The 23,703-nt window shown below is 40.4% G+C and overlaps 1 protein-coding gene across 6 annotated transcripts in view; it reads left to right on the top strand.

Moving 5' to 3' along the window:
• The window catches only part of ETFA (electron transfer flavoprotein subunit alpha), a 49,931-nt gene extending 26,878 nt beyond the window's left edge, over window positions 1-23,053 (top strand). For 5 of the 6 annotated variants that reach the window (XM_039491624.1, XM_039491619.1, XM_039491620.1 and 2 more), the window contains exons 10-12: window positions 13,677-13,742; window positions 18,246-18,326; window positions 22,791-23,053. In XM_039491624.1, coding sequence (XP_039347558.1) covers window positions 13,677-13,742; window positions 18,246-18,326; window positions 22,791-22,829 — 186 coding nt within the window. In that variant the 3' untranslated portion in view covers window positions 22,830-23,053. Of the gene's footprint in view, window positions 1-13,676; window positions 13,743-18,245; window positions 18,327-19,657; window positions 19,691-22,790 lie in introns of those variants that run through there. The other variant, XM_039491621.1, reaches the window with a different exon arrangement.
• The last annotated feature ends 650 nt before the right edge of the window (window positions 23,054-23,703 follow it).

The raw sequence follows: 23,703 nt of genomic DNA, 5'->3' as shown, positions 1-23,703 counted from the left end.
ATAAATCTGAAGCTAGGGATTGTAGAAAATTTGATAAGAGAAGCAAAAGAACACAAGGTGAAATCTGTGGCCAGCAGAGATGAGGATAATACGTTTTTAAAAGTGTATTAGGAGTAAAAAGAATTCTAACAGTGGTATTGGTCTATTACTAGATGGAAATGTTAAATTATCAATGCAGAAAAGGCAGAAATGTTCAATGAATATTTCTGTTCTGTATTTGTTGGGGAAAAAGAGATGATGTAGTCATATCATGATATAAAACACACACACTTTCAATTCCTCTAGTACAGAGGTGGGCAAACTACCGCCCATGGGCCACATCCAGCCCGCGGGACCATTCTGCCCAGCCCCATAGCTCCTGGCCCAGAAGGCTAGCCCCCAGCCCCTCCCCTGCTGTCCCTCCTCCCCTGCAGCCATGCTGCCACATGGACAGCGCTCTGGGCAGTGGGGCTGCGAGCTCCTGGAGCAGTGCAGCTGCAGAGCCTAACCTGACCTGGTGCTCTGAGCTGCACGGTGCATGGCTGCCTGTCCTGGTGCAGCCGCGCCGCCAGCCACCGGTGCTCCAGGCAGTGTGGTAAGGGGGCAGGGAGTGGGGGAGGGGAGTTGGATAGAGGGTAGGGGAGTTCGGGGTGTGGTCGGGGGTGTGGATGGGGTGGCGGGGTCAGAGGGCAGGGAACAAGGGGTTGAATGGGGATGGGGTTCTGGGGGTGGTCAGGAGAAGGGGTGGTTGGATGGGGAGGGGTGCCAGGGGCAGTCAGGGGTGGGGTTCCTGGGGGGGTCAGGGGACAGGAAGAAGGGGTGATTGTATGGGGCAGGAGTCCCAGGGGCTGTCAGGAAGTGGGGGTTGGATGGGGAGGCAGGGAGCAGTTAGGGGTGGGGGTCTGGGGACAGAGAGCGGGGGGGGGCAGATGGGGCAGGGGTACCAGGGGGGCTGTCAGGGGGCGAGAAGTGTGTGTGGGGGTTGGATAGGGGGTGGGGACCAGACCATGTCTGGCTGTTTGGGGAGGCACAGCCTCCCCAAACTGGCCCTCCATACAATTTCTGAAACCTGATGCAGCCCTCAGGCCCGTCCTTGCTCTAGTATCTCAGGAGAAGATTAAATAGCACCTACAGAAGTTAGACATTTTAAAATCAGCTGGTCCAGATAACTTGTATCCAAGACTTTTAAAAGAGCTGGCTGAGGAGCTCACTGCACTGCACCACTATTCCACCACCTGGGAATGCTCGGGAAGTTCCAGAAGACTGGAAGAAAGTTAATATTTTGTGCAAATATTTAAAAAGGGTAAATATGGTGACCTGGGTAATTATAGGCCTGTCAGCCTGACATCAATCCTAAGCAAGATAATGGAGTTGTAATATAATGAATGCCCATCAACATGGGTTTATGGACATTAGATCCTGTCTAACTAACTTTACATCTTTTTTTGAGCTTACCTTTATCAACCAACTTTGTAAGTGTTGCTGTAATATACTTAGACTTCTATAAAGCATTTGGCTTGGTATTGCACAACATTTTGATTACAAAAAGCAGATCTATATAAATTAACATTAAATGGATTAAAAACTGGCTAACTGATAGGTCTGAAAAAGCAATTATAAATAGAGAATCATCATAGACCTGGTATGTTTTCAGTGGTATCCCACAAGGATTGGTTCTTGGCCCAATGCTATTTAACGTTTTTATTAATGACCCTGGAACAAAACCTAAAATGCAAAAACTGGAGGAGTGGTAGATTAATGAAGAGAGTTAGGTCACTGATACAGAGCAATCTGGATTGCCTTGTAAGCTTGGTGGAAGCAGACAATATACATTTAGCCATATTAAAATGCATGCATCTAGGAAGAAAGATTGTAGCCCATACTTACAGGATGGTGGACTCTATCCTGGGAAGCAGTAACTCTGAAAAAATTTGGGGGTCTTGGTAGATGATGAGATCCCAATGCAGTGCTAGAAAGGGATAAACTAATACAATCCTTAGATGCATAAATAACAGGACTCTCCAGACAAGTAGGTTATTTTACCTCTGTATTTAGCACTAGTTGACTGCTGCTGGAATACTGTATCCCATTCTGGTGTTCAAGAAGTATGTTGGTATATTGGAGAGGGTTCAAAGAAGAGCCATGAGAATGATTAAAGGATTAGAAAACATGTCGTGTGGTGATAGCCTCAAAGAGCTCAATTTGTTTTAGTTTAATAAAGAGAAGATTAATGGGTGACTTGATTACAGTTGATAAGTACCTACATGGGTAACAGATATTTAATAATGGGCTCTTCAATCTATCAGAGAAAGATTTAACATGATCCAGTGGCTGGAAGTGTAAGTGGAAGATAGACAAATTTAGACTGGAAATAATGTATACATTTCTAACAGTGAGAGTAATGAACCACTTCAACAATTTACCAAGGGTCATGGTGACTTCTCCATCACTGACAATCTTACAAAAACATTCAATCTCGATTCAAAAAGATACAATCTGGGAATTATTTGGAGGCAGTTCTGCAGCCTTTTTTATGCAAGAGGTCAGACTAGATGATTACAGTGGTCTCTTCTGGCCTTGGAATCTATGAATAATTCTATTGTCATTGCAACTAATATTTCAGAAGAAAAATAATGATGACAAGACTAAGTGGGAGAGAGAAAGCAGGAAGTCCAGAAAGATACTTCGGGATAATAGTTGAAACCCATTAGATGGGAGTTTGCAATGTGATGTGATAGCATAAACAGCTATTGTAGTTGAGGATTGTGTATGTTGAGACACATCACAGAGCAGAGGTAATAATCCTTTATGGCCCTGGTGTGACCACCTGCAGAGTACTGCACTCAGGTCTCAGCACCGCAGGTAAAATCCTGGCCCCATTGAATTTGATGATAAAGCTTCCATTGATTTGGATGGAGCCAGGATTTTACTCCATATTTCCATTAACAGGTTGGAGGAACTTCACAAAGAACAAAAAAATGTATCTAGTGATGGGAACAATTGATTTAGGAGGGAAAAACTGAATGAGCTAAATAGGTATAGTTTAATACAGCGGTTCTCAACTGGGGGTACACAGCCACCTGGGGGGCCATGAGCAGGTTTCAGGGAGTCTGCCAAAATAAACCAGAGAGCAGGCACAGCATCAGACTTGCTGGGGTACAGGGCAGAAAGCTGAAGCTTGAGCCCTGCTGTGTAGGTCTGAAGCCGAAGCTTGAGCTCTGCTGTGTGGGTCTGAAGCCAAAGTCCGGGCCCCTCTGGGGCCCCGGGCAGTGTTCCCTCTATTTTTTTTCCCACCCAGGTGCAGAGTGAATTTTGTTATGTGCACCAATGTGGAGGTGATGTGTGGTACATCACCTTCATATCAGTGCACATAACAAAATTAATGTGGTGGGGGTGGGGCTGAGGGGTTCATAGTGTGGGAGGAATCTCAGGACTGGGATGCAGGGGTGTGAGGGCTCCAGCTGGGGGTGTGGGCTCTGGGGTGGAGCTGGGGATGAGGGGTTTGGGGTACAGGAGAGTGCTACGGGGCTGCGGCAGGGAGAGAGGACTCCCCCAAGCTCTCTCTCCCACAGCAGCACCTGCCCTGGAGGGGAGGGGTGTCTCTCCCCGCCGCGGCAGCTCCGGGGCTGTCGGGGAGAGGTGCCTTTCCCTGTCGTGGCAGCTCTGGGGCTGGGGCTGTAGGATAGGTGCCCCTCCCCCGGCTGCAACAGGTCTGGCCCACAGCTGGAGGCTGGGGAGGGGCGCCACTACCTGCTAATGCTGGCATGGGTTTTTAATCTACTGGATATGCAGAAAAATGGTTGTGGCATAGGTGGGCTGTGGAGATATTTATAGCATGTTGTGGGGGCCTCCAGAAAGAAAAAGGTTGAGAACCCCTGGTTTAATAGATGTGACTAGTGATTTGACCATTGGCTTGCTAAACCCATGAATTCAATCCTTGAGGGGGACATTTAGGGAACTGAGTGTAAAAAAAATCTGTCTGGGGATTGGTCCTGCTTTGAGCAGGGGGTTGGACTAGATGACCTCCTGAGGTCCCTTCCAACCCTGATAGTCTATGATGTAAGTCTAAAATATTTGACGAGCACAAACACCAAGGATGGAGAACATCAACTTGGGACTTGTGTACATTTCAGAATTAACTTGGGTTAAGGTAGGGTATGTGTTTAAAGCACAATAACTACTATGCAGATATTCTCATTCCATGTGTAGACAAACCCTTAAGTGAGGAATAACAGGATGAAATTGAGAAAGGGAAAATGGAGCCTGGTAGGGAAACATTTCCTGGTGCTGAGTTACATTAGGCAGTGGAATAGTCTCCCCAGGAGAGTGGTGGAAGCTCCATCACTTTGGGCATTTAAAGGAAGACTGGACAAAAAAATGAAAATCTACTTTTCTATGAAGCACTGCACTAGACAATCTCTCCTTCATGTGATGCATCACACTTTTTTGACCGTTTTGTTCAGTCCATTTGAGGAAACATCATATACTTCCGCGCTGCATTGTTGTATTTATTGCATTCTTTTAATCTAATTCCATTATTAAACCAGGGGAAAAGAGCATCAAATATTTTGTGTAGCCTGATTTATTCTTTATATTAATGGCTCATGGTTCTGTTACTCACTTAGGTGCTTACAAGTTCTTTCCTCAATATGTATTCCATTATTTTCCTTGGGATTATTTACTTGTCCCTTCTGGTGAATGGTATCTGTGAAACTTGTTCTCTTTTTTGGGGGGTGAGGTTGGTTCCACAACGTCTTTATTTCAGTATTCATGTTCTTTCTCAGATCTCTGACTCCCTTTCAAAGTAATTGCTAACAGTAAGTGAACTAGTTAATTCCCTTAGGCCCCTAGGCTGCATGTCATCTGGACCTCCTTATTTGTACGTACTCACTTTTTTTTTATAGTATTCCCCCTACTTGCTTATCAACAGCTATATGGACAAAATTTTCATTACTTCCTAATTGTCCATAGGTGCAGGAGCATATTGAGATAGCTAAAGTTTCAGTAATCGAGCACATGGTGAATTACTTATGTTCTCACACCTATAGTTAGCTTCTTTGTGGGAATGTATTATTTGTGCGTTACATTTGGGTATTTTATTAACAGACCAGCAGGCGCACTTGTTATTGTATAAATGGTTGAGTTGAGGTCATTGGGTAGTTAGCAGATGGGAATAGCTTTGGGAAAAATGGCCATGCTTAGGAAATTTGTTTTTTGGACTGTCTCCTCTGAAAATTCACTTGTGTTGAAAAGTAGCTCTGTAGCAGCAAACTTTAGAGAGCTGTTTGTATGCAGCTGGGACTGAATTTACAGACTACCTTTCTCTGACTTGCTAAAAAGCTAAAGATTGACAACCCTTTCATCCTGCATTATCCAGCATGGCTTTTAACTCCAAGAGAACTGTGTTCACAAATTGATGCTCTGTTCCTTTGGGGTTGGTGCAGAAACATTAAATTGTACTAAAATATTCATATGTGAGTGCATTTAGCTGAAAGCAATTGATGTGCAGTTCCCAGGAGAGCAGAAAGAAATGCTGTATGGCCCTGTACTCCAGCAGACACCCTAAGCATGCTTCTTAAGAGTAATTACATGCCCTGGCTGATCAAAGTTCTTAAAGGTTCTTTAAGTGAAAAAGATTAGGACTGGATGGAACTGCAATACTTTGTGTACTGTTTAATAACCTCTGCTACTTGAATGCAAGATATTCAACTATTGCTTAGTACATTTTTTGGAATAATTGTCTGATACACAGTGTTTATATATAACCAGTGTCAAGCCATAAAATATTTTATTGGGTTAATAGCTTGTAATTGGAAGGGATCCTTCATGTGAAGTAACTCTCATAACTAAGATTTCTTTCTATTTTTGTCCTTTCACTCTTTCAAAGAAAATAAAATCTCTGGGCTGTCTGTAGAAAGAGTACATGTGCCAAAAGGGTTCATTAAACTAGCTGTTTAAAAGCATGCCACTGCAATGATGACAAATTGATGTACACTAAAGATTTAAAAAATAATTCAAAAATTGGGATGAAAATCAATAGGAGCTGACAGCACACTTGCAAAGCAACTACCTCATCTTGTGTTACACCTGTGCAAGATACAAAACAGTACCTTAAGAAAATTCCCACTCATAAATGAGAATAAAAATTATTCTTGTGGCTCTCTTAAGCAAATGTAACTGCCCTAAGGCAGCCTTGGGCATTTTAAAATAATCTTATAAATAAATATCAAGTAACATTATAAGACATGGCACATTTAGGAAATCCATCATTTCATAAATAATTTGAGGATCTATGTACACATGAAAAACGTTCTGCATTGACCTATTGGTATGCTGTATAGTGACCTGTAGGTGACAGTCCATAAAACTTAGTGCAACTGGATATATGGATTTCAGATGCAATCCTACAAAATTCTGTGTAAGAAATCCCATTGACTTTACTGGGATTACTCGAGTAAGGCTTAAGTATCAGAAGATAGCCGCGTTAGTCTGTATCCACAAAAATAACAAGGAGTCCGGTGGCACCTTAAAGACTAACAGATTTATTTGGGCATAAGCTTTCATGGGTAAAAAACCCACTTCTTCAGATGCATGGAGTGAAAATTACGGATGCAGGCATTTGCAGGATTGGGTACTTTAATTTGACTCTAAACTGGTAGTTTATGGAGAGATCTGAGTAAAGATTATTCTCAGCCTAGAATTCTGGCTGCTTGAAACTTGAGTCAAAATCCAGATTGTGCATAGAACAAAATCAGGGCTTTAAGTGGTGATTCTCTTTCTTTAGAGTTGTTCTGACTCAAACCCGCTGCTACAGCCCTAAGAGGTGCCAGGGATGAATGCTTGAGTTGGGCCTCTGCCTGCTTATGTAATTACTGTGTGATTGTCTGGGCAGGTTACAAACTCCTCAGCCACAAGCAGAATCCTCTCTGGCTGCTGCTGTAGCCCTCCTGAGGAGTCAGGGCACAAGGGGTGAGTGTGTGCTGCTGGCCTCCCCTTGCCTTCACTCCTTTCCATCACTGCCCTGATGGAACTGCCACCAATTCCCCAAATAGCACCTCTTTAATTTAAATACAACGGTTATTTGCTAGTAGTGTCTTGCTTATGCTTCTCTACCTTTCCACTTTTTGCCCTTGTATGCTATTCACAGTGTCCCTTCATCCTCTATGCTTCTTGGTTCCTCCATTCCATACCATCTCCCCATCAGCTCTCCTCTTTCCCCTTTCCTTACACTCATGCTGTTAATATTTACTAAACCCTTCTAATGTATATATTCCTTGGTAATATTGAAGGATGTTCAAATTATTCAAAACCATCAACCTGAGAGTATATTTTTTAGCCATGTCATCATATTCATATCATTCTCCATTCCCCCGCACCCCCCATGTTACTTGCATTCACTTGCTGCATCCTTTTTCAGATTGGACTGTGAGCTCTTCAGGGCAAGGACCATGGACTAGAATCTGGCCCCACAACTGCCCTTTTTTGCCACCCCAGTGATGTAAAGAGGCTGACGTGCCCTCTTGGTGAAATTTCTCCCATGCAGGAGCAGCATAGGGCTGACATATGTCACAGAAAGTTAGAACAGCCCCGGAGAGTGCTCTAACTTGCTCCAGGGATTCCAAATCTGGGAAACACACAGATGGTGTAAACCCACTTTTACCCACCCTCCACCTGGACTGTGCCTTCTGAGAGCATCAGTACGAAATCTGGCTTCATGTTCTCTTTTGTTTTTATGCAGCACCTGGTGCAATGGGGCCACAGACTTGACTGGGGACTTTGGGCACTATTACAGCACAGATAATTCCAAAGACTTCACCTTAGAGCTGAGAGGAAATACGGCTTTCCTAATCTTCCTTATCTTGGCAGGGGATATGACTGAGAGCCTTGTGGGTGACCAGTTCCTTCCTTGGTGATGCTTACATCAGCACCTAGCAGCTTGGAAATTTTGTTGGTCAAATAAGCTTGGTACATTTAATTAAACAGTAACCTCTATAAACCGAGTCTCCTTCTTAATACTAGGATTTTCTTTCTTTTTCTTTTTTTTGCAGTAGGGAACTACTAATAGGAAACAGGCTGTTCTGCACAGTGTCTTGAATGTGTAATTATAAAGTGAAAGTGTTGCTTACGTGAAGTGATCTACCACACAAACTAAAACCAATCAAAATGTGTTGGCTATCATACTTGGGAAGCTGAAGGCAGGCAAACTAAAAGGCTAGTGATGTGCATAGGTCTTAAACATAGAATGAAGTCTTTTTGGACAAAGAAATCTGGTAGTATATAAATTATCTTTTAATAAAAACATCTTTGTCTTTACTAGATATGTTACTAGGAAATAGACATGAATGTCTGACTTTTGGTAAATTGGACTCCTTCTAAAGACTGATCTTTAAAGTGTAGCAAACTGACAAGAGAAACCTTGTAGTCTAGAAGACCAATGCTTAATGAATCTCTCTCAAAATCATATTACAGTAACATTTTTTTAAGCCTCTACTTTCTCCTTTGGGATAATTACAATATTACAGTCTAACCATGGTTCCTTCTGTGTACATATTATATTACACTTGTTAGACATAGCAGCTGCAGTTAAAATGGGGTGACCTCAAGCAGTAATCTATTGAGTAAAGGGGAGGGGGAAGCTCAATGAATTTTGTAGTCTCTAACTATTGGATATCTTTGTGAAAACGCTCAGAATTGAGATGCATTTCATAGCCTTATTCATATTTTTCCTGCTTTTGCAGCCGCCTTGTACTCAAAAGGAAATATCCAATCATCACTGTGCTTCTTCTATATAATTTTTATCACTCGTAGAGATTTTTCTATGTAAACTGTGAGAGAGATTCATGAATACATAGGAATAAAGTAAAATGTTAAAAGTGTAATTTTTGAAGACTACTTTGGCAGAAATAAGTAAATTTTCTCCTAACTTATACATCCAGCCATCTTAATTCAAGCCCCCCGCCTTTGTTTCCCCTGAGGAATGGGGCAGGAATTTGGCTTATTTGGTATCAGACAGTAATGAACAATGCTATTTCTGTGCTGGGATCCAGTAGAATAAAATGTGACTTTGAGATAAGTGTTCTCCCCAATCCTTGGAAAGGAGAAGCCCCATGAAGGAGTTGCTACAATAAGTCAGAGTGTGGGAACTCTGGATTCTAAACTTGATCTGTGCATGTAATTTTAGAGGGAAGACTTGAACAGAAGTGGGTAGCAGTTAAACTGAGGTGAAGAAAAAGGGAAACAGCCACATCCAAGGCTTTCTAGTTGAAACATCGCGCTAAGAGCCAATAAGGCTACACTTTAGTCCCTTTCCTTGATCTAGATCAGTGGTTCCCAAACTTTAACAACCTGTGAACCCCTTTCACTAAAACGTCAAGTCTCGCCAACCCCCTCCTAAAAATGAGTATTTCCAGGGATTTTCTCCTTTACCTGAGTATAAATTATAAAAGCAGTGATCTTGGAAATATTAAAATTTGGTTTTATGACACACTTATTACACACTATTTATTATTATTTATCATTATAGTATTTTTATTACATTATGAAAACAGCAACATACTTTCGCAGCTTGTATCACTTTGACTAAGCCTGTTATAAGACAAGGCTCCTATGTTTCATCAAGGAGTATCCGATGTGAAACACCATGAAGGTATTTAAGAAGCCAACTCAAAGAGTTTCTCCTACACAAGCATTCAGGTCTTGAGCAGTCCAGGCAAACAACGCACGTTACAACAAAGCTTTTTCTTCATAATAATTTTAAAAACAGTACTAGCTGCCTATTTAATTTTAAAAACAGAAAAAAATATCCACCTCCCTTTTTCCATTTCTTATAAGGAGTTTCGAAGTTTAAATCTCCTCAGTGTGAGCAGCAAAGAGTCCTGTGGCACCTTATAGACTAACAGACGTACTGGAGCAAGAGCTTTCGTGGGTGAATACCCACTTCGTCAGATGCGTGTGTGAGAGAGATGCTCGCTTTGATCTGCTTCGCTCTTGGAAGTCCAGGGGCTCTGGGCTGCTGGCCCTGTGCAGCCTGGGGTCCCGATGGACAGCTCTGTCCACCATTACGGAACTTTTTCCCGAGAACCCCCTGTAACATTTTGCAAACCCTACTTTGGGAACCACTGATCTAGATTCTGGCACACAATTTGTAGCTTTGGGGCCGCTAAGCCTGCAGAAGGAAAAATAGATCTCAGCTCACTTTAAAGCTAAATGGGAAAGTGCTTCAGTTAGTTGGGAGTAGGGGAAGGGTATAATAAAGACTAGGGAAAGTTGGGGCATCATTTTCGGAGTACTACCTGCCTCTTGTAAAATGGAAGAAATCAAGATTAGAGGCTCCAAGCTGATTTTTTCCCAATTTAAGCCTGGAATGTGGGGTGGGGTGTCAAAATTGAGACCTCAGTTTTGTGTCTAGCAAAGTTTGTGATTGAAACACTGTAACAAGACTCCAAGGGTGGGCTTGGAGAAGGCCTTTGGTTAAGGACAAGGACTGTTACATAATCACTTTCTAATATTTGTTGTACTGTATGGGGACTTTATCCTTGTGCTCTATTCTGTATTCTACTGTCTTTATATATCAGAGGTGGGCAAACTTTTGGCCCAAGGGCCACATTGGGGTTGCGCAACTGTATGGAGGGCTGGGTGGGGAAGGCTGTGCCTCTCCAAACAGCCTGGCCTCTGCCCCCTCCCACTTCCTGCTCCCTGACTGCCCCCCTCAGGACCTCCAACCCATCTAACCCCCCCTGCTCCTTGTCTCCTGACTGCCCCCTCCCGAGACCCCTGCCCCCTATCCAACCTCCCTGCTCCCTGTCTCCTGACTGCCCTGCCCCCTATCCAACCTCCCTGCCCCCTGACAGCCCCCCCCCGGGATTCCCACCCTCTATTCAACTGCCCTCTGCTTCTCGTCCCCTGCCCACCCTCTCCCAGGACCCCCCCCAACTGCCTCCCAGCATCCCACCCCCTTATACAGTCCCCCCTGCTCCCTGTCCCCTGACTGCCCTCCCGACCCCTATCCACATCCCCACCTCAGGACTCCCACTCCAACCCTCCCTGTTCCCCATCCCCTGACCGCCCCCGAGAACCTCTGCCCATCCAACCATCCCTTCCTCCCTGACTGCCCCTCAGAACCCCCTCGCTCCCTTACCCAACTCCCCCCACTCCCTGCCCCCTTACCAGCAGCAGGAGCTCGCAGCTACGACACCTGGCCAGAGCCAGCTGTGCTCCCCACGCTGCCCAGCAGGAGCAGCAGCCCAGAGCACGGTCCGTTTGGTGGTGTGGCTGTGGGGAAGGGGCCGGGGACTAGGTTCCCCCACTGGGAGCTCAGGGGCTGGGCAGAACGGTCCTGTGGGCCGTAGTTTACCCACGTCTGTTATATATGTAAAAGCAGCAAAGAGTCCTGTGGCACCTCCGATACTGTTGTATATGGTAATTTTTGGTGGATTGCTCATACTTCAAGTAAGATAATGGGCTAAATTGACAATGGCTGGCATTGTGTGGTTCTTTGGGATGTGCTAGAGCATGTGGGAAAAGGACATACGAACCACCACTTGTGGTTTTTTGGGGTCCCTGATAAATTTGCTGCCCTAAAAATGTTAACTTGAACTAGAACACACTTTGATTTTAAAAAAATGTAGTCTTTCTTACCTCCTTGATCATAATGTACACTTTGCTCTTTCTGCATTGCAACATAGGTGTTATGAACTAACTGGGTTTTGTGACTAAGATTGTTTTAATTTTTGTTTTCAAAATGGAGGACCTTGACTGGAGAGTGGGTGAGTGAGAGGCAATGAGAAATGATGACTTGACTTAGACAGACCTTCCTTTTGGCTAGTAGCTCCTTGTCTTGGTCTTTATGAATGAGGTGGTGAAAAGTACTCTTTGGTTCTCTTCTGGGAATTTCTGAAGGTAGACAAACAATAAAATGTTGACTGAAATTTGGACTGTTGACTGAAAACTATTGTTCCATGAGTTCAAAATGTGCCTGGCTTTGGGTAGGTTGTAGTCAGGATGACTTTCAAACCAAGGGGAAACAGTTTTTTCTTCTATAAATTAAGACTGCCAATATTAATAAGCCTTTCTGAAGAATTTAGATTTATTTGCTTATAAATTCTTACCCGTTTCAAATGTAAAGTATGTAAAAGTTGCCACATTGACAACACTGGAGACTTTAGCCCTATTTGTCTCCAAGACAGATAGCAGGGTGGATTGATTTAAATCACCAGTTTTAGTCATGATTTAAATACTTGATTTTAATCGTGTTTTGCATTTGTACTTATTTTTCTAAAGAAAGGTTGGTTCTTATTAGTAACATAAAAATGTGTTGATTTGCAACTGAAATGTTCTCTTTACACTAAATTTGATGCTGCTTCTTGCTACCCAGGTGGGTTCACTCTGTCTATGCACATTTATTTAAACCATTATGTACCTTAACTTATGTTTGTTTAGATTCTTAATTTTTACATTTTTATTGTGAGTGTTGCATTTTGTATTTACTAGATAATTAATTTCATTTGAGAGTTGTCAAGCTGCATTAGGATGAAAATTCAAGTAAATATGCACAAAGCTTTATTTAATTAAAAAAATTAAACGTATCTTACATGTGCTGATACATAAGAAAAAGTTTATCAAAACATGTTTTGCATTTAAAACTGATTTGTTAAACAGTTAATCTAAATTATCAGTAGTTAGCAAATTGAACTAATTTGTTTCTGGTAATATAGGTAATAATTGGAGATATACCAATCTCCTAGAACTGGAAGGGACCTTGAAAGGTCATCAAGTCCAGCCCCCCTGCCTTCACTAGCAGGATCAATTTTTGCCCCAGATCCCTAAGTGGCCTCCTCAAGGATTGAACTCACAACCCTGGGTTTAGCAGGCCAATGCTCAAACCACTAAGCTATCCTTCAGTTTTAGGACTAGTAGATCTCACCCTTTCACACCTAGTTTTTATTCATGGGTTGGAAGAGAAAAAACAAGCTTTCTTGCTTTTTCCACTCCCACTTGGTTTCTTAACTTTGAATGAACTAGTTATTGAACTGAACTACCTGAGTAAACTGAAAAGAAAAAAAATTTGTTTCTTGTACCTACAGAAGAGGTTATTGCTGTCAAAAGCTGGTTTAGCATGTCAGCAAACTCTGGTTCCAGGTGCATAGCCAGTGAATACCACTGGGTCAGTGGGTGAATTTCTTTGAAACTGGTTAGCAAACATATACTGATTAATATTTTTTTGTGTTTAATTTAAATGATTATAGTAAATTTATGCCTTAACAAAGGTTGTCAGTTTCAAATTGAATTTTTAAAATGTTTGTTTAGAAATAAACCTGTATTTAATTAAAACTGATAGAAAAAAATAAATTAAAAAAAATCTTTCAGAGAATCTGAAAGACCCTCCAACAGTGACAGTCCCATCCTTCAGATAAGGAGTAGTGTGTACTATGATGCATTTAGAACACTACAAACCTCACATACACAGAACCATAGTGATGCCCTGTATATGTGCCAGATGCTTTTTTTGGTCTTTATTTCCCACCCCAAAACTGGCCAGGTGGACAGGAGAACCAAATTTTGTTTCCTGGGATATCTGGATTTCGGTAATCTAGGCGAGAAATTACTTGTATATTAAAACTCTACAATATTGATTTTTCTTATAGTTTCAATAAGATGATACAAACTTTCACTTACACTAATACTTAATTTTCTTCTAGGAACTTTATATTGCTGTTGGAATATCTGGAGCAATCCAGCATTTAGCAGGGATGAAAGACAGCAAGGTACAGTCCTGCATGTATTAGAAAAGACTGAAAGAGGGGATGATGATATTATTATTATTATTTATTATTATTGGCAAAATACATATAGCAGAAAAACTTCTTCCAACATTTGTTTAAAGTGAACATAGCAAGACGATTGGTTTGTTCTGCTGTGTTAAAAATGTCAACTCTCAAAGCTCTATATTATGTTAAATACTGTGAAAGAAAGTGTTTCAATAGTAAGCTCACTTTAAAAGAAATATGTTGCAAAAACAGAAGTTTTTCATTAGAAGAGACTAATTGATTTAATGTATTGTTTAAACAAAAATTCCATTCTTGAATACCATATTATAGGTCCCACTCACATATATTTCAGAACCTGACATATTAATTCATGCATAACAATGTGCAATTTGAATTATGAACTTACTATTCCATAAAGTAAAAGATGACTCTGACATTCCTGCATTTATCCATTCAAATGGAAACCTATTATAAAATGGTAATAAAACTTTAAAAGGTTTAACTCATTAGTAGCTGAAATGTATGGGGTAAATTTGGAAATTTGACTCTGGACTGGACAATGACAATTTCCTAATAGATTGGCAGGATTATGTACAGTAATAACAATGCCAAAAAATAGAAAAGTGGGGGGGGAGTGTTGGGGTTTTTTTACAAGTAATTTTTAAAATGAGGCCATTTTTTTTAACCTCTTCAGGAGGTTCTGTTAAAGTAGATTTATCAAACAGGCTTAAATGTGTTTCTGTTGTGGCATCCTGCTGAAGCATGAACAGCTCATAAAGCAGTGGAAAACCCCTATGAGAGTCTCCCATTGTTTTATAGGTGGAGCGCACGTTTCTGTTTTTACCTTTTAATAAATGGATCTTCATCTTCTGAAATTTCAGGAGAAAAGTTCTTAAAATTCCTTTCTGTCCACAGTAACAAATTTAGCTTGGTTAAGTATCCAATGATATTCTTAGCATGAGCCAAACTGCATAATAGGATGATTTGAACTTATGTTAGCACCTAGTTTCTTCTGAATACTGCAGTTCGGTGTGTGCATTTTAAAGTGAAATGTCAAACTTTTATTGGAGGGCATAGGAATGAGTGGAACACCAGGTGCCAGATTTAGGTTAGAGCAAATTCCATGGAAGATGCAGTGTAATACATTTTGTACAGCCTTCTTCATTCAAGCTGTGTCCTGCTTTAGAGTTAATACAGTTGGGAAAAATAACCTGAGTGAGAAATTAAAGGATATGCTGTGGGCAATGGAGGAAAAACTTTCAGGGAAGATTGTGAGGTGGAGAGATGCAGGTAATAGGATCTGCTGTGGCAGAGGCAGATTTTATGCCAGTATTAGTGAAATTGTGTAACATTAGTCTCTTCTCTGCTAGATTAAACAGAGAGAGATGGGGAAGGTGATAAAGAATATTTGCATTCCTGTTAATATCAGAAGATTCCCCCTTCTCTTTCTTCAATACTGTGTCCTGAATTTTGAAAATCCTGTTTTTTTGGTTTGGTCCCAATTACATATAAAAGATTAGGTAACTTTGAGTCATATACTACTTGGCTTAATTTTTCTCTTTATACTATTTATTTTATATTTAAACAAACTTGTGTATCTTAAGACTTTTTTTTACATTTACTTGAACTGTGACCTACTTCTGTTTTTTAGTAGAAACAGTTAGGTACTATATTTACTGAAAAGATCCAATTTATATTACTGTTTAAAAAAAAAAACCCAACTGTAACCATGGCTACAGTCTCTTGTGTGATTTCCTCCCGCCCCCCATACTGTGAATTATCTGGCATTGTGAACTTGCACACTTAAGGATATGTTTTCAGAAGTAGTCAGAGAAGCTTTCTCTGAGTGAAATGTATAATTTATTTGTACTTTTACAACAAGGTAGAAAAATCAGTTTTCCAGAAGGGATGGACTATGTTAGTTGTTTTGTCCATTATGGATTCACAATTCCTTTCCATTCTAGGAGGTTTTTTGTTTGTTTTTTTAAATATCTTACCTAGTTTACATGCCCAACAGATTAGCATAATTTTTAAATGTACTGAATCCAGTCACTTTACAGAACAGTGATTAAAATACAATATTTCAAAGCTACGAAGCATTGTTAAAGACTAGGTCTTAAATACAGTGTCTGAAAACAACTATAATTTAAAGGCTTTAGTGAAGAGACCTATCTCTTAGAAAACCTTAAATGGTGTAGTATTTGTTTTGTTGTTTCTCCGAAGTTACCATCTGATGATTTCCTTCAGTATTTCATGAGAAGGATGATGGAGCTATAAAATGATGGAAATATGACCAGTTTTCATGAGGCTGTCATTTCTCATTGGCTTTTGATTTTGCACCCTTAAAACATATGGATTTGAGTGATCACACAGGGTAGGAGATGGATTGTTGTCAGTCTTGTAGCCAAAGTACAAAGTTTTAAGTTGTACTGAATACAAATTTTAAAAACACTTGTTTACGGAAGTGCAAGGGAGAGAGAGAAGAGATGCTGATTGCCTGATCCTTTGGTATTGAGATTGTTTCTCAATACTAAAGACTGTGAAATGTAATGTATGACCTAGAAAATCAGCTCTGATTAAGAAATACCAGGTGACTGAGGTTCCTTGAATTACTGAATGTTATAGGAGAAACTGAGGTGAGGTGTTTTTAAACAAATCTAACAATGGTGAGGGTACATCTCCCCCTCCAACAGGCCAGTGGTGAATATTTTTCTGAATGCCTATTAGATAATACCTCCACAAGGTTCTTCTAGAGCAGTGCTCTCCAGCCTTTTCAACCAGAGGGCCAAACACCTTGTTTCAAAATGACAATACTTGGGGGCAGATTTCTGGACTTGTGCCCTTTATCCTGCTTAGGTAGTGTAGAAGGAACAGAAAGCACCCTGAAGAGCCCTATCAGGGAAGCTCTCACCAGGTGTAACACCAGTGCAGCCAGTGCCTATGCATTCCTGCAAGCAGTCCTTGTTGGAGTGGCCACGGCACCCTGCAATGAGGCTATCCCCAGCTGGACATATGGCTCCTAAGGGAATGTTGCCAGCTGGCGGAAATTAGAGTAGTCCCCATGCTCCTCTAACTAGTGCCCAAGGCTGGGGCAGAGAACTGAGGAGCCATAACTGCTTCCCCTCCCTCCACCTGGGCTGCCCTGAGTGGCTGTATTGGGGAGGAAGATCATCCTTTGCTAGTTGTCTCTAGGTGCCAAGTGAAGTCAGTCCAGCTACTATTCTGTGGGCTTCCATAGTCCAGTAAGGAAACAGCAGTGGAGCAGCATTCTCCCTCCCTTGCAATGCTGCAGGCAACCAGCAGGGCAGCTGGAGCTTGGCATCAACATCAGCTGCTCCTAAGGCTGCAGGCTGATTCAAACACTTCCGTTTAAAAATCATAGGGCATGTCCCAGGGAACACACTTAAAGAAAATTGGTACTTGATCATGCATTAATACCCTCAAATGCCACCGCTTTAGAACATACAACTTAGTTGGAGGCACACATTTTGAATGTCAGTCTATTTATAGAAAACTATTTCTGTGGTTTAGAAACATAGGATTTTCTAACCTTATTTTATTTAATTATTACCATCATACTTTTTCAGCAAAATTAATGATTTGGTAGAGTACTTGTAGTGGATGGAGAAAAACGCATTTGAATGAAAGGTCTCTTTGAATCGCAGATAAATGTATGAACAATATGTTGATTTAGAATATCTGTGTGGCTTTTCACTGCTTTGAATTGATAGGTGGTAGCTATAACAATAACCAGCCATAGGGTTTATTTTGTGAGCTGTATAGCTTTGTGTTTACAGAGCTCTCCCTATCCCATAACAGGCTATTTATCTGGGCACCTGCAGTCTTTGGGCTATTTTGAAATGACTTGGTCTAGAAGTACAGACTCTGTCCTCTAGGAGAGGGAGTTTTCTGTATTTAGCATTGGGATTCACTGTGTAGTGAACTAAATGATATTGCCCACATTATAGTTAAGTCTCCAGTATGTGGCTTTATGGTCCTTTTTCAAAATGTCTTTCCCTGTTTTTATTTGTTGAACCTCACACTCCTTTTATAGTGGATGTCCTTTTTTATTATAGCATTTTAAGGAAGTGTCTCCCCCCCCCTCCATCCTACATCAAATGACAGCCCTGCTAATTGAGCATGGAATAGTTAGACCATAAGTGTTTCCATTATTTATTGTAGACATTTTAATTCACTTATTGAGATTTCCTTCACAGTCTTGCTTCCCATTTCTGTCTTGAAAACATTTGTCAAATGCCGTTGACCAAATGAGCATAGAATAGTCAGAGCTTAAAACACTTTTCTGTTGTTATTGTAGACATCTAGTTTTTATTGAGATTTCCTTTAGTCTTATTTTCAAGACAGAAATGGGAAGCATTTGTCAAATGCACTTGACCATATCTGCTGGGTCTAATATTCCGGTGTGAATTTAAGACACTTTTTATATAGACAAAATGTAATCTATAGCTGTATTTTAAATGTTTTTGTTTCTACTTTCAGACCATAGTTGCTATTAATAAGGATCCAGAAGCACCGATTTTCCAGGTTGCGGACTACGGATTGGTAGCAGATTTATTTAAGGTAAGGGTAACCTTGGGGGGTGGGGGGATCTTAATTTTTTAGAGCTGCCCTAGCACAGATCAGTTCTGCATCCTTTCTTTTTTTTAACTTGCTCAATTCAAAATTTCATGAAGAAGAGTAAAGATGTATTTAAGGAGGTACTAAGAATAAGGAAGTCTGGTGTTTAAGCTGATGTAAGCATGTGGATAGAAGTAAAAAATGTTGCATGAGTAAGGAACTCATGGGTTCGACCCCTCTGATGTCTCTAAAAGTGTCCCCCACTGCATGTGGTTGCTTGTAGATGAGAACCACTCCTCATAACTGTTGGAAAATTTTCCTTTAATTTCCATGTAGACTAATTATAATTTAAACATTAATCTTTAAATTTCGATGTCCGTGCATCTCTGCATTATAGTGGCACCTGCTCCTCCCTGTTTATCAGAAGTTTAGATTGCCAGAAAAAAAATCACACCTAGATGGGAGCTGTGTGTAATGAAGTCTGAGACAGGAAGACAGTTCAAAATCTATATTAAATCAGACTCATTCTGGAAGAGACCCTTAGAATATGGGAGGAGGCTTAGATGCTTTGGATCATTTACTCAAACTGATGTTTAAAACATGACACTCTATAGCCAGTAGTACATAACTGTATTCTGGCATCACTGTTTTACTTAAATAGTAAAACTGTCAGAAGATTAAGGTGTAAAACTAGCTACTACAGATGCTGAACAATTGCCCTTTTAAAGATTTTTATCTTGTAATATGTCCATTATTCCTGCTACTCCTCACAAATCAGGCTTTTTTCATGCTCCTTACACCAGCCAGCATATAGGTAGCTCCTTTTAGGGACAGGCAGTACTTACAGGGGAGTCGCATCTTACGCAGGGGTTAGGTTCTGAAGTCAGCGCGTAAGGCAAAAATCGCATATAGTCAAACGCTCATTGAGTGGCACGGCGGGCGGAATCACCCGCACTACAGGTACAGTATTTAAATTATTTTTCTCTTTTGTTTTTGCCGTGCGCATATAGTTAAAATCGCATAAGTTAAATGCGTCTACGATGAGACTCCACTTGTATTCCTATATTTTAGACTGAGTGCCCTCAGTCAGGCACTTTCCATCATCTCCTGCTTCTCACCAGAGGTCATAAGCTTGTTTTCAAGAACACGTCACAGTGACTTTCCTAAAAGTATCATACATAGAGCTGGAAACCAAGAGAATAAAAGTTTGGTATAGGATATTTTTCTAAGTCTACATCCTGGCTTCTCTGTGCAGCCCAAAACCTCATTGAAGTTTTTAAAAAAATCCTGCATACTGTGTCTCTTAGGCTATCATGTTCTTTCCCTACTTTCAGCATCCCAGTGTTGGGTGAGTGAGACTGTCCCATCTCCCCTGTGTTTGCAGGCATACAGAGTTGTTTGGAAGCTAGTTATACTCTTAATTCCAGTGCAGGTATGAACAGATGTAATTGTTGTATGAGCTTGAAATTCAGCTTGGTGTTTGTTTAGGGATAACATTTACTCCAGTTTAGCAGTTTTGAAACTGAAATATACATTTCACTCTGACGCAATCATCCTAATTATCATTTTTAATTATCGCCTCCTTTTCCAGATCTGCAGTCTCATTTTCCCAATTGCTTCTCATGCTCTTCAAAAATTTCTTAGAACCTGCTCTGATGTCAGCAATATTCTAACTCTTGTATGAATCTTATTTACACAGGTTTTTTTGCATACCTATAGGTATCTCCCTGTAGGATGTGGTTGTGTTTGCCTTGCATATTCCTACAGGCATCTCCATTTTAAACTCAACTCAAATTTAGGATTATATTAACAAGTCCAGTATGAGTTCCTTGTGCAATGGTAATTGCTAAAAGTTGTGCTGTTTATGAGTAGCAGCTTTTGGAGCGGTGGTGGGCAACCTGCGGGCCACAAGCAGCCCATCAGGGTAATCTGTTTGCGAGCCACAAGACATTTTGCTGACTTTGCCCGTTCGCAGGGACGGCCCCCCGCAGGTCCCAGTGGCTGCGGTTCGCTGCTCCCTGCGGAGGGTCAATGTCAGCAAAATGTCTTGCAGCCCACAATCAGATTACCCTGATGGGTCGCAGGTTGCCACCGCTGCTTTATAGGAAGGATTCAGTACCTGTTTTACCCATCAGAACTTCTCATTGGTCCTCATTCAGGAAAGTATTTTATGCAGAGGTTTAAATCCCATTGATATGAATGAGAATTCAGCACATGATTAAGCATAAGTGCTTTGCATTGGGGCAACTATCCCTTTACATTTCTGAAATGTGTTCTCTCATTTCACAGCGAAACTGGCTTCCCTGATGAGCCAGGTTTGAGTTGTGTGAAAGCAAGGTTTTAAGAAGTCCTGTTTCTGGTCTACCATTGATTTGCTTTCCAGACTCTTCCTAATTCTGGGAAAATTACGACATAAAGTTATCAAAACAATCCCCATAATAAGAAGCTCTGAGGGGGAAATCTGTGCCTCTGCAAATATCCATTTGAATTTTATTTAGATTTGTACTAAAAGTGCATCCATCCTGTGCACTAGGTTCTGAAGAGTAACTGTACTTAGGCAAGGATCTCCCATTCACCGAGTATTATGTGGAATCTTAGCCTTTCCACAAAGGAGTCTGTTGTTTAGAGTCTTGAGGAAAGCTTGCCCTCTTTCATTCTCCTCTGTTGCGTATTGAAGGAATTTAATTTCAGGTACCATTATGTATCATTCCCACATCACAGCAGATCTAAATAGTCACGTTTGACTTTCTTGATTGTTATCCCAAATACTTCACTTTCAGAAACTTTAACAATTTGGTTTCCTGTTTTTGAACTTATTATAGAAGAGAAAAGACCAAATACTGAACAATCACTAAATTTCTTTAGTTGAAGTATGAATGAACATGCAGTTAACATTGAATTTCAATAGGAGTGAATGAGTTTGAGTGATGGTTCTAGTTCTGTACAGTGTGAAATAGATAAAGCATGTAAGTTTCCTAATATTAAATAGGCTTATCACCTGAACTCCTCCTGTCACCCCAAAAACGTGTTTGCCGTTATGTAGAAAAGATTGAACATTCACTAGAACTCTTCACAGTGCTGCTACAGGTTACACTTGGGGCTCTATTAGCATGTAATCTGTATGACTGGCATGAGCTCATAGTATATCCACTGAGGAAAGTAGGCAGAAACACTGCCAGCACTTAATGCCATTCCTGAACTAATGCCTGCTGGCTTGGCAGTAAACATGGGCCTTTTAATAAGCTGGAGACAAAGTGACATTCGGAAGAAACAACATGTAGACAATTTCCTTAATAAATTTTGTACGAACACATTATTTCCACCTAATGGAAATGTAGCTCTCCTAAATAATTGAGAGGCTATATTCATCAGTGGTGAGTTCAGCTGGGATCTCTGTGAGCTGGGGCAACCTGCAGCCCCTTGAAAGACAAGGTAATTGATATTTTACACAAGTGACTAGGATAGGTTTTCAGGTGTATTCTATAGATTAATCTACCAGCTTTTTATATGCATAACTGCTCTTCCTAGTGCTAGTCAGAATTACAGTGCAGCATGGCTGGTGTGTTAAGTGGCAGAACCACAGCAGATGCCAAGGCTTTGGCACTGACTCACTGTAAAGGGATTGAAAAGCTGATTTAACTAGCATTAAACAATTCCCTTTTTTTTTATTACTTAGTTACTAATTTTTTGCAGCCTGACTAGTAGATGCATTTTACCTTAAACTATTTTTTTGGCCATTGTGATTGTTTACTGCCTATCACTTTCTCATCTCTTTTTGGAATTAATTTTTGCTGAAAATGTGAGGAACTAAACCAGTTTTTCAAGTAAATCACATAAATGTACTGTAACGTCCTAAAGCAACACTGATATTCCTAACCAGGCTAGAACTAGAAATTTTAGGAACAGGACCTTTAACTATTATTGTAAGGATCTTCAGATACTCAAGGCTCTGTGCAGTTCTAATTCCACTGACTTCAGTAGGAGAAAGTAGGTTACAGCCATTCTACTTGTGTATCTAATGAGGCCTTACAGCAACAATAAAGATGCTTCTCATAATATCAACACTACTGCTTCTTAGTTTTTCTGTTGAAAATCACCTGATATTTAAATATTGAACAGGCGAATTGTAGAACTGTTCAGTACACAGACATTACAGAATACCTCCAAGAAGTGGTTATTGTATTGATTGAGATTAGAATCTGACTTTCAGTTGGGTTGAGCCCCATGACTGAGTTTGGTGTGAAAACATTGTCTTTAAAAAGAAAAAAAAAAAAAGAGGAAAAGACAAGCTAAATCTAAACAAGCGTTCATTAGGCTGTGAGGGCTGGGCATATCAAATCATTTCTTGGTATTGTCTGTGTTTTATGAGCTCTAAACATAACGTGTCAGAACCTGTTTCTTTCCCAGTCCTAGCAAACCTTTTCTTTGAAATTTGTATATACTTCCTGTCTCTGTTTAAATTTGCAGGTAGTTCCTGAGCTGACTGAAGCATTAAAGAAAAAGTGAAAGCACTCTTCAAATTTGAAGAAGAAAAAAATCTGTGTGCAATGCCATTGAGTTGCTGGTTTCAGGCAGATTTTGAAACAATGAAAAACTGTACAAATTGTCTGATTTCTAATTCTGAATATCTTTTGTGTACTGCACTCATTCACCTTTTCAGCTACTGTTGGACTGCAAACAGTTTTGATTTTTTTTCCAATTCTGTAATAAAACATACAATATAAAATCTAGCAGCTGGCAGCGTGTCTGCTTTTTTAAACTCAGAACTTGGATTTGTGGAGGGGACAAAAATGATCCCTCTTTTCCAGAAACTTGTCTACACACTAACAGACTTGCATTTGAGCTATATATTAGCTGAGCACAGCCTCTCTCATGTCTCTTTTGGCAAGATCACTAATAACAAGATTATTTGAACAAGTTATGTATAGCCTTTCAAAAACTTTATTCCAGATCCTCCAAATGGAGAGTAAAGAACTTCCTTCTGCTATATCTAGACTTCACACTCAAGACTATATGCTGCAGGATCTAAAACCAGAATTTCAGCTTTGATTTTGGTTTAATTTGTTAGTAGCAGTTTCCTTCTGCCTTGTAATTTATTTTATACTGACACATAGAAGGGGTGTTACACAATTACTACTTTGAGTCACTGTATGATCTTAAATAAAAGCCAGTGCTTTTCTATTGAGTGGAGTTTTGATCCAAGAGTTTTTACCAATCATGTCAATTAATATTATGATAACCACAGTACTAATTAGGGAAAGCAAAACTCCTTGAAAGTTTTTATATTCTTTCTGGAACAACTATTTTGCTTTAAAAACAAAAAAAAAGTCTGCAGCAGCTGGACTACTCTGGGGTAAGGTTAAATTATCAACTTTTTAAG

The sequence above is a fragment of the Mauremys reevesii genome, linkage group 10, assembly GCF_016161935.1.
Source record: "Mauremys reevesii isolate NIE-2019 linkage group 10, ASM1616193v1, whole genome shotgun sequence".
NCBI classification, from domain to species: domain Eukaryota; kingdom Metazoa; phylum Chordata; order Testudines; family Geoemydidae; genus Mauremys; species Mauremys reevesii.
This window is presented reverse-complemented; position numbering and strand designations above follow the sequence as displayed.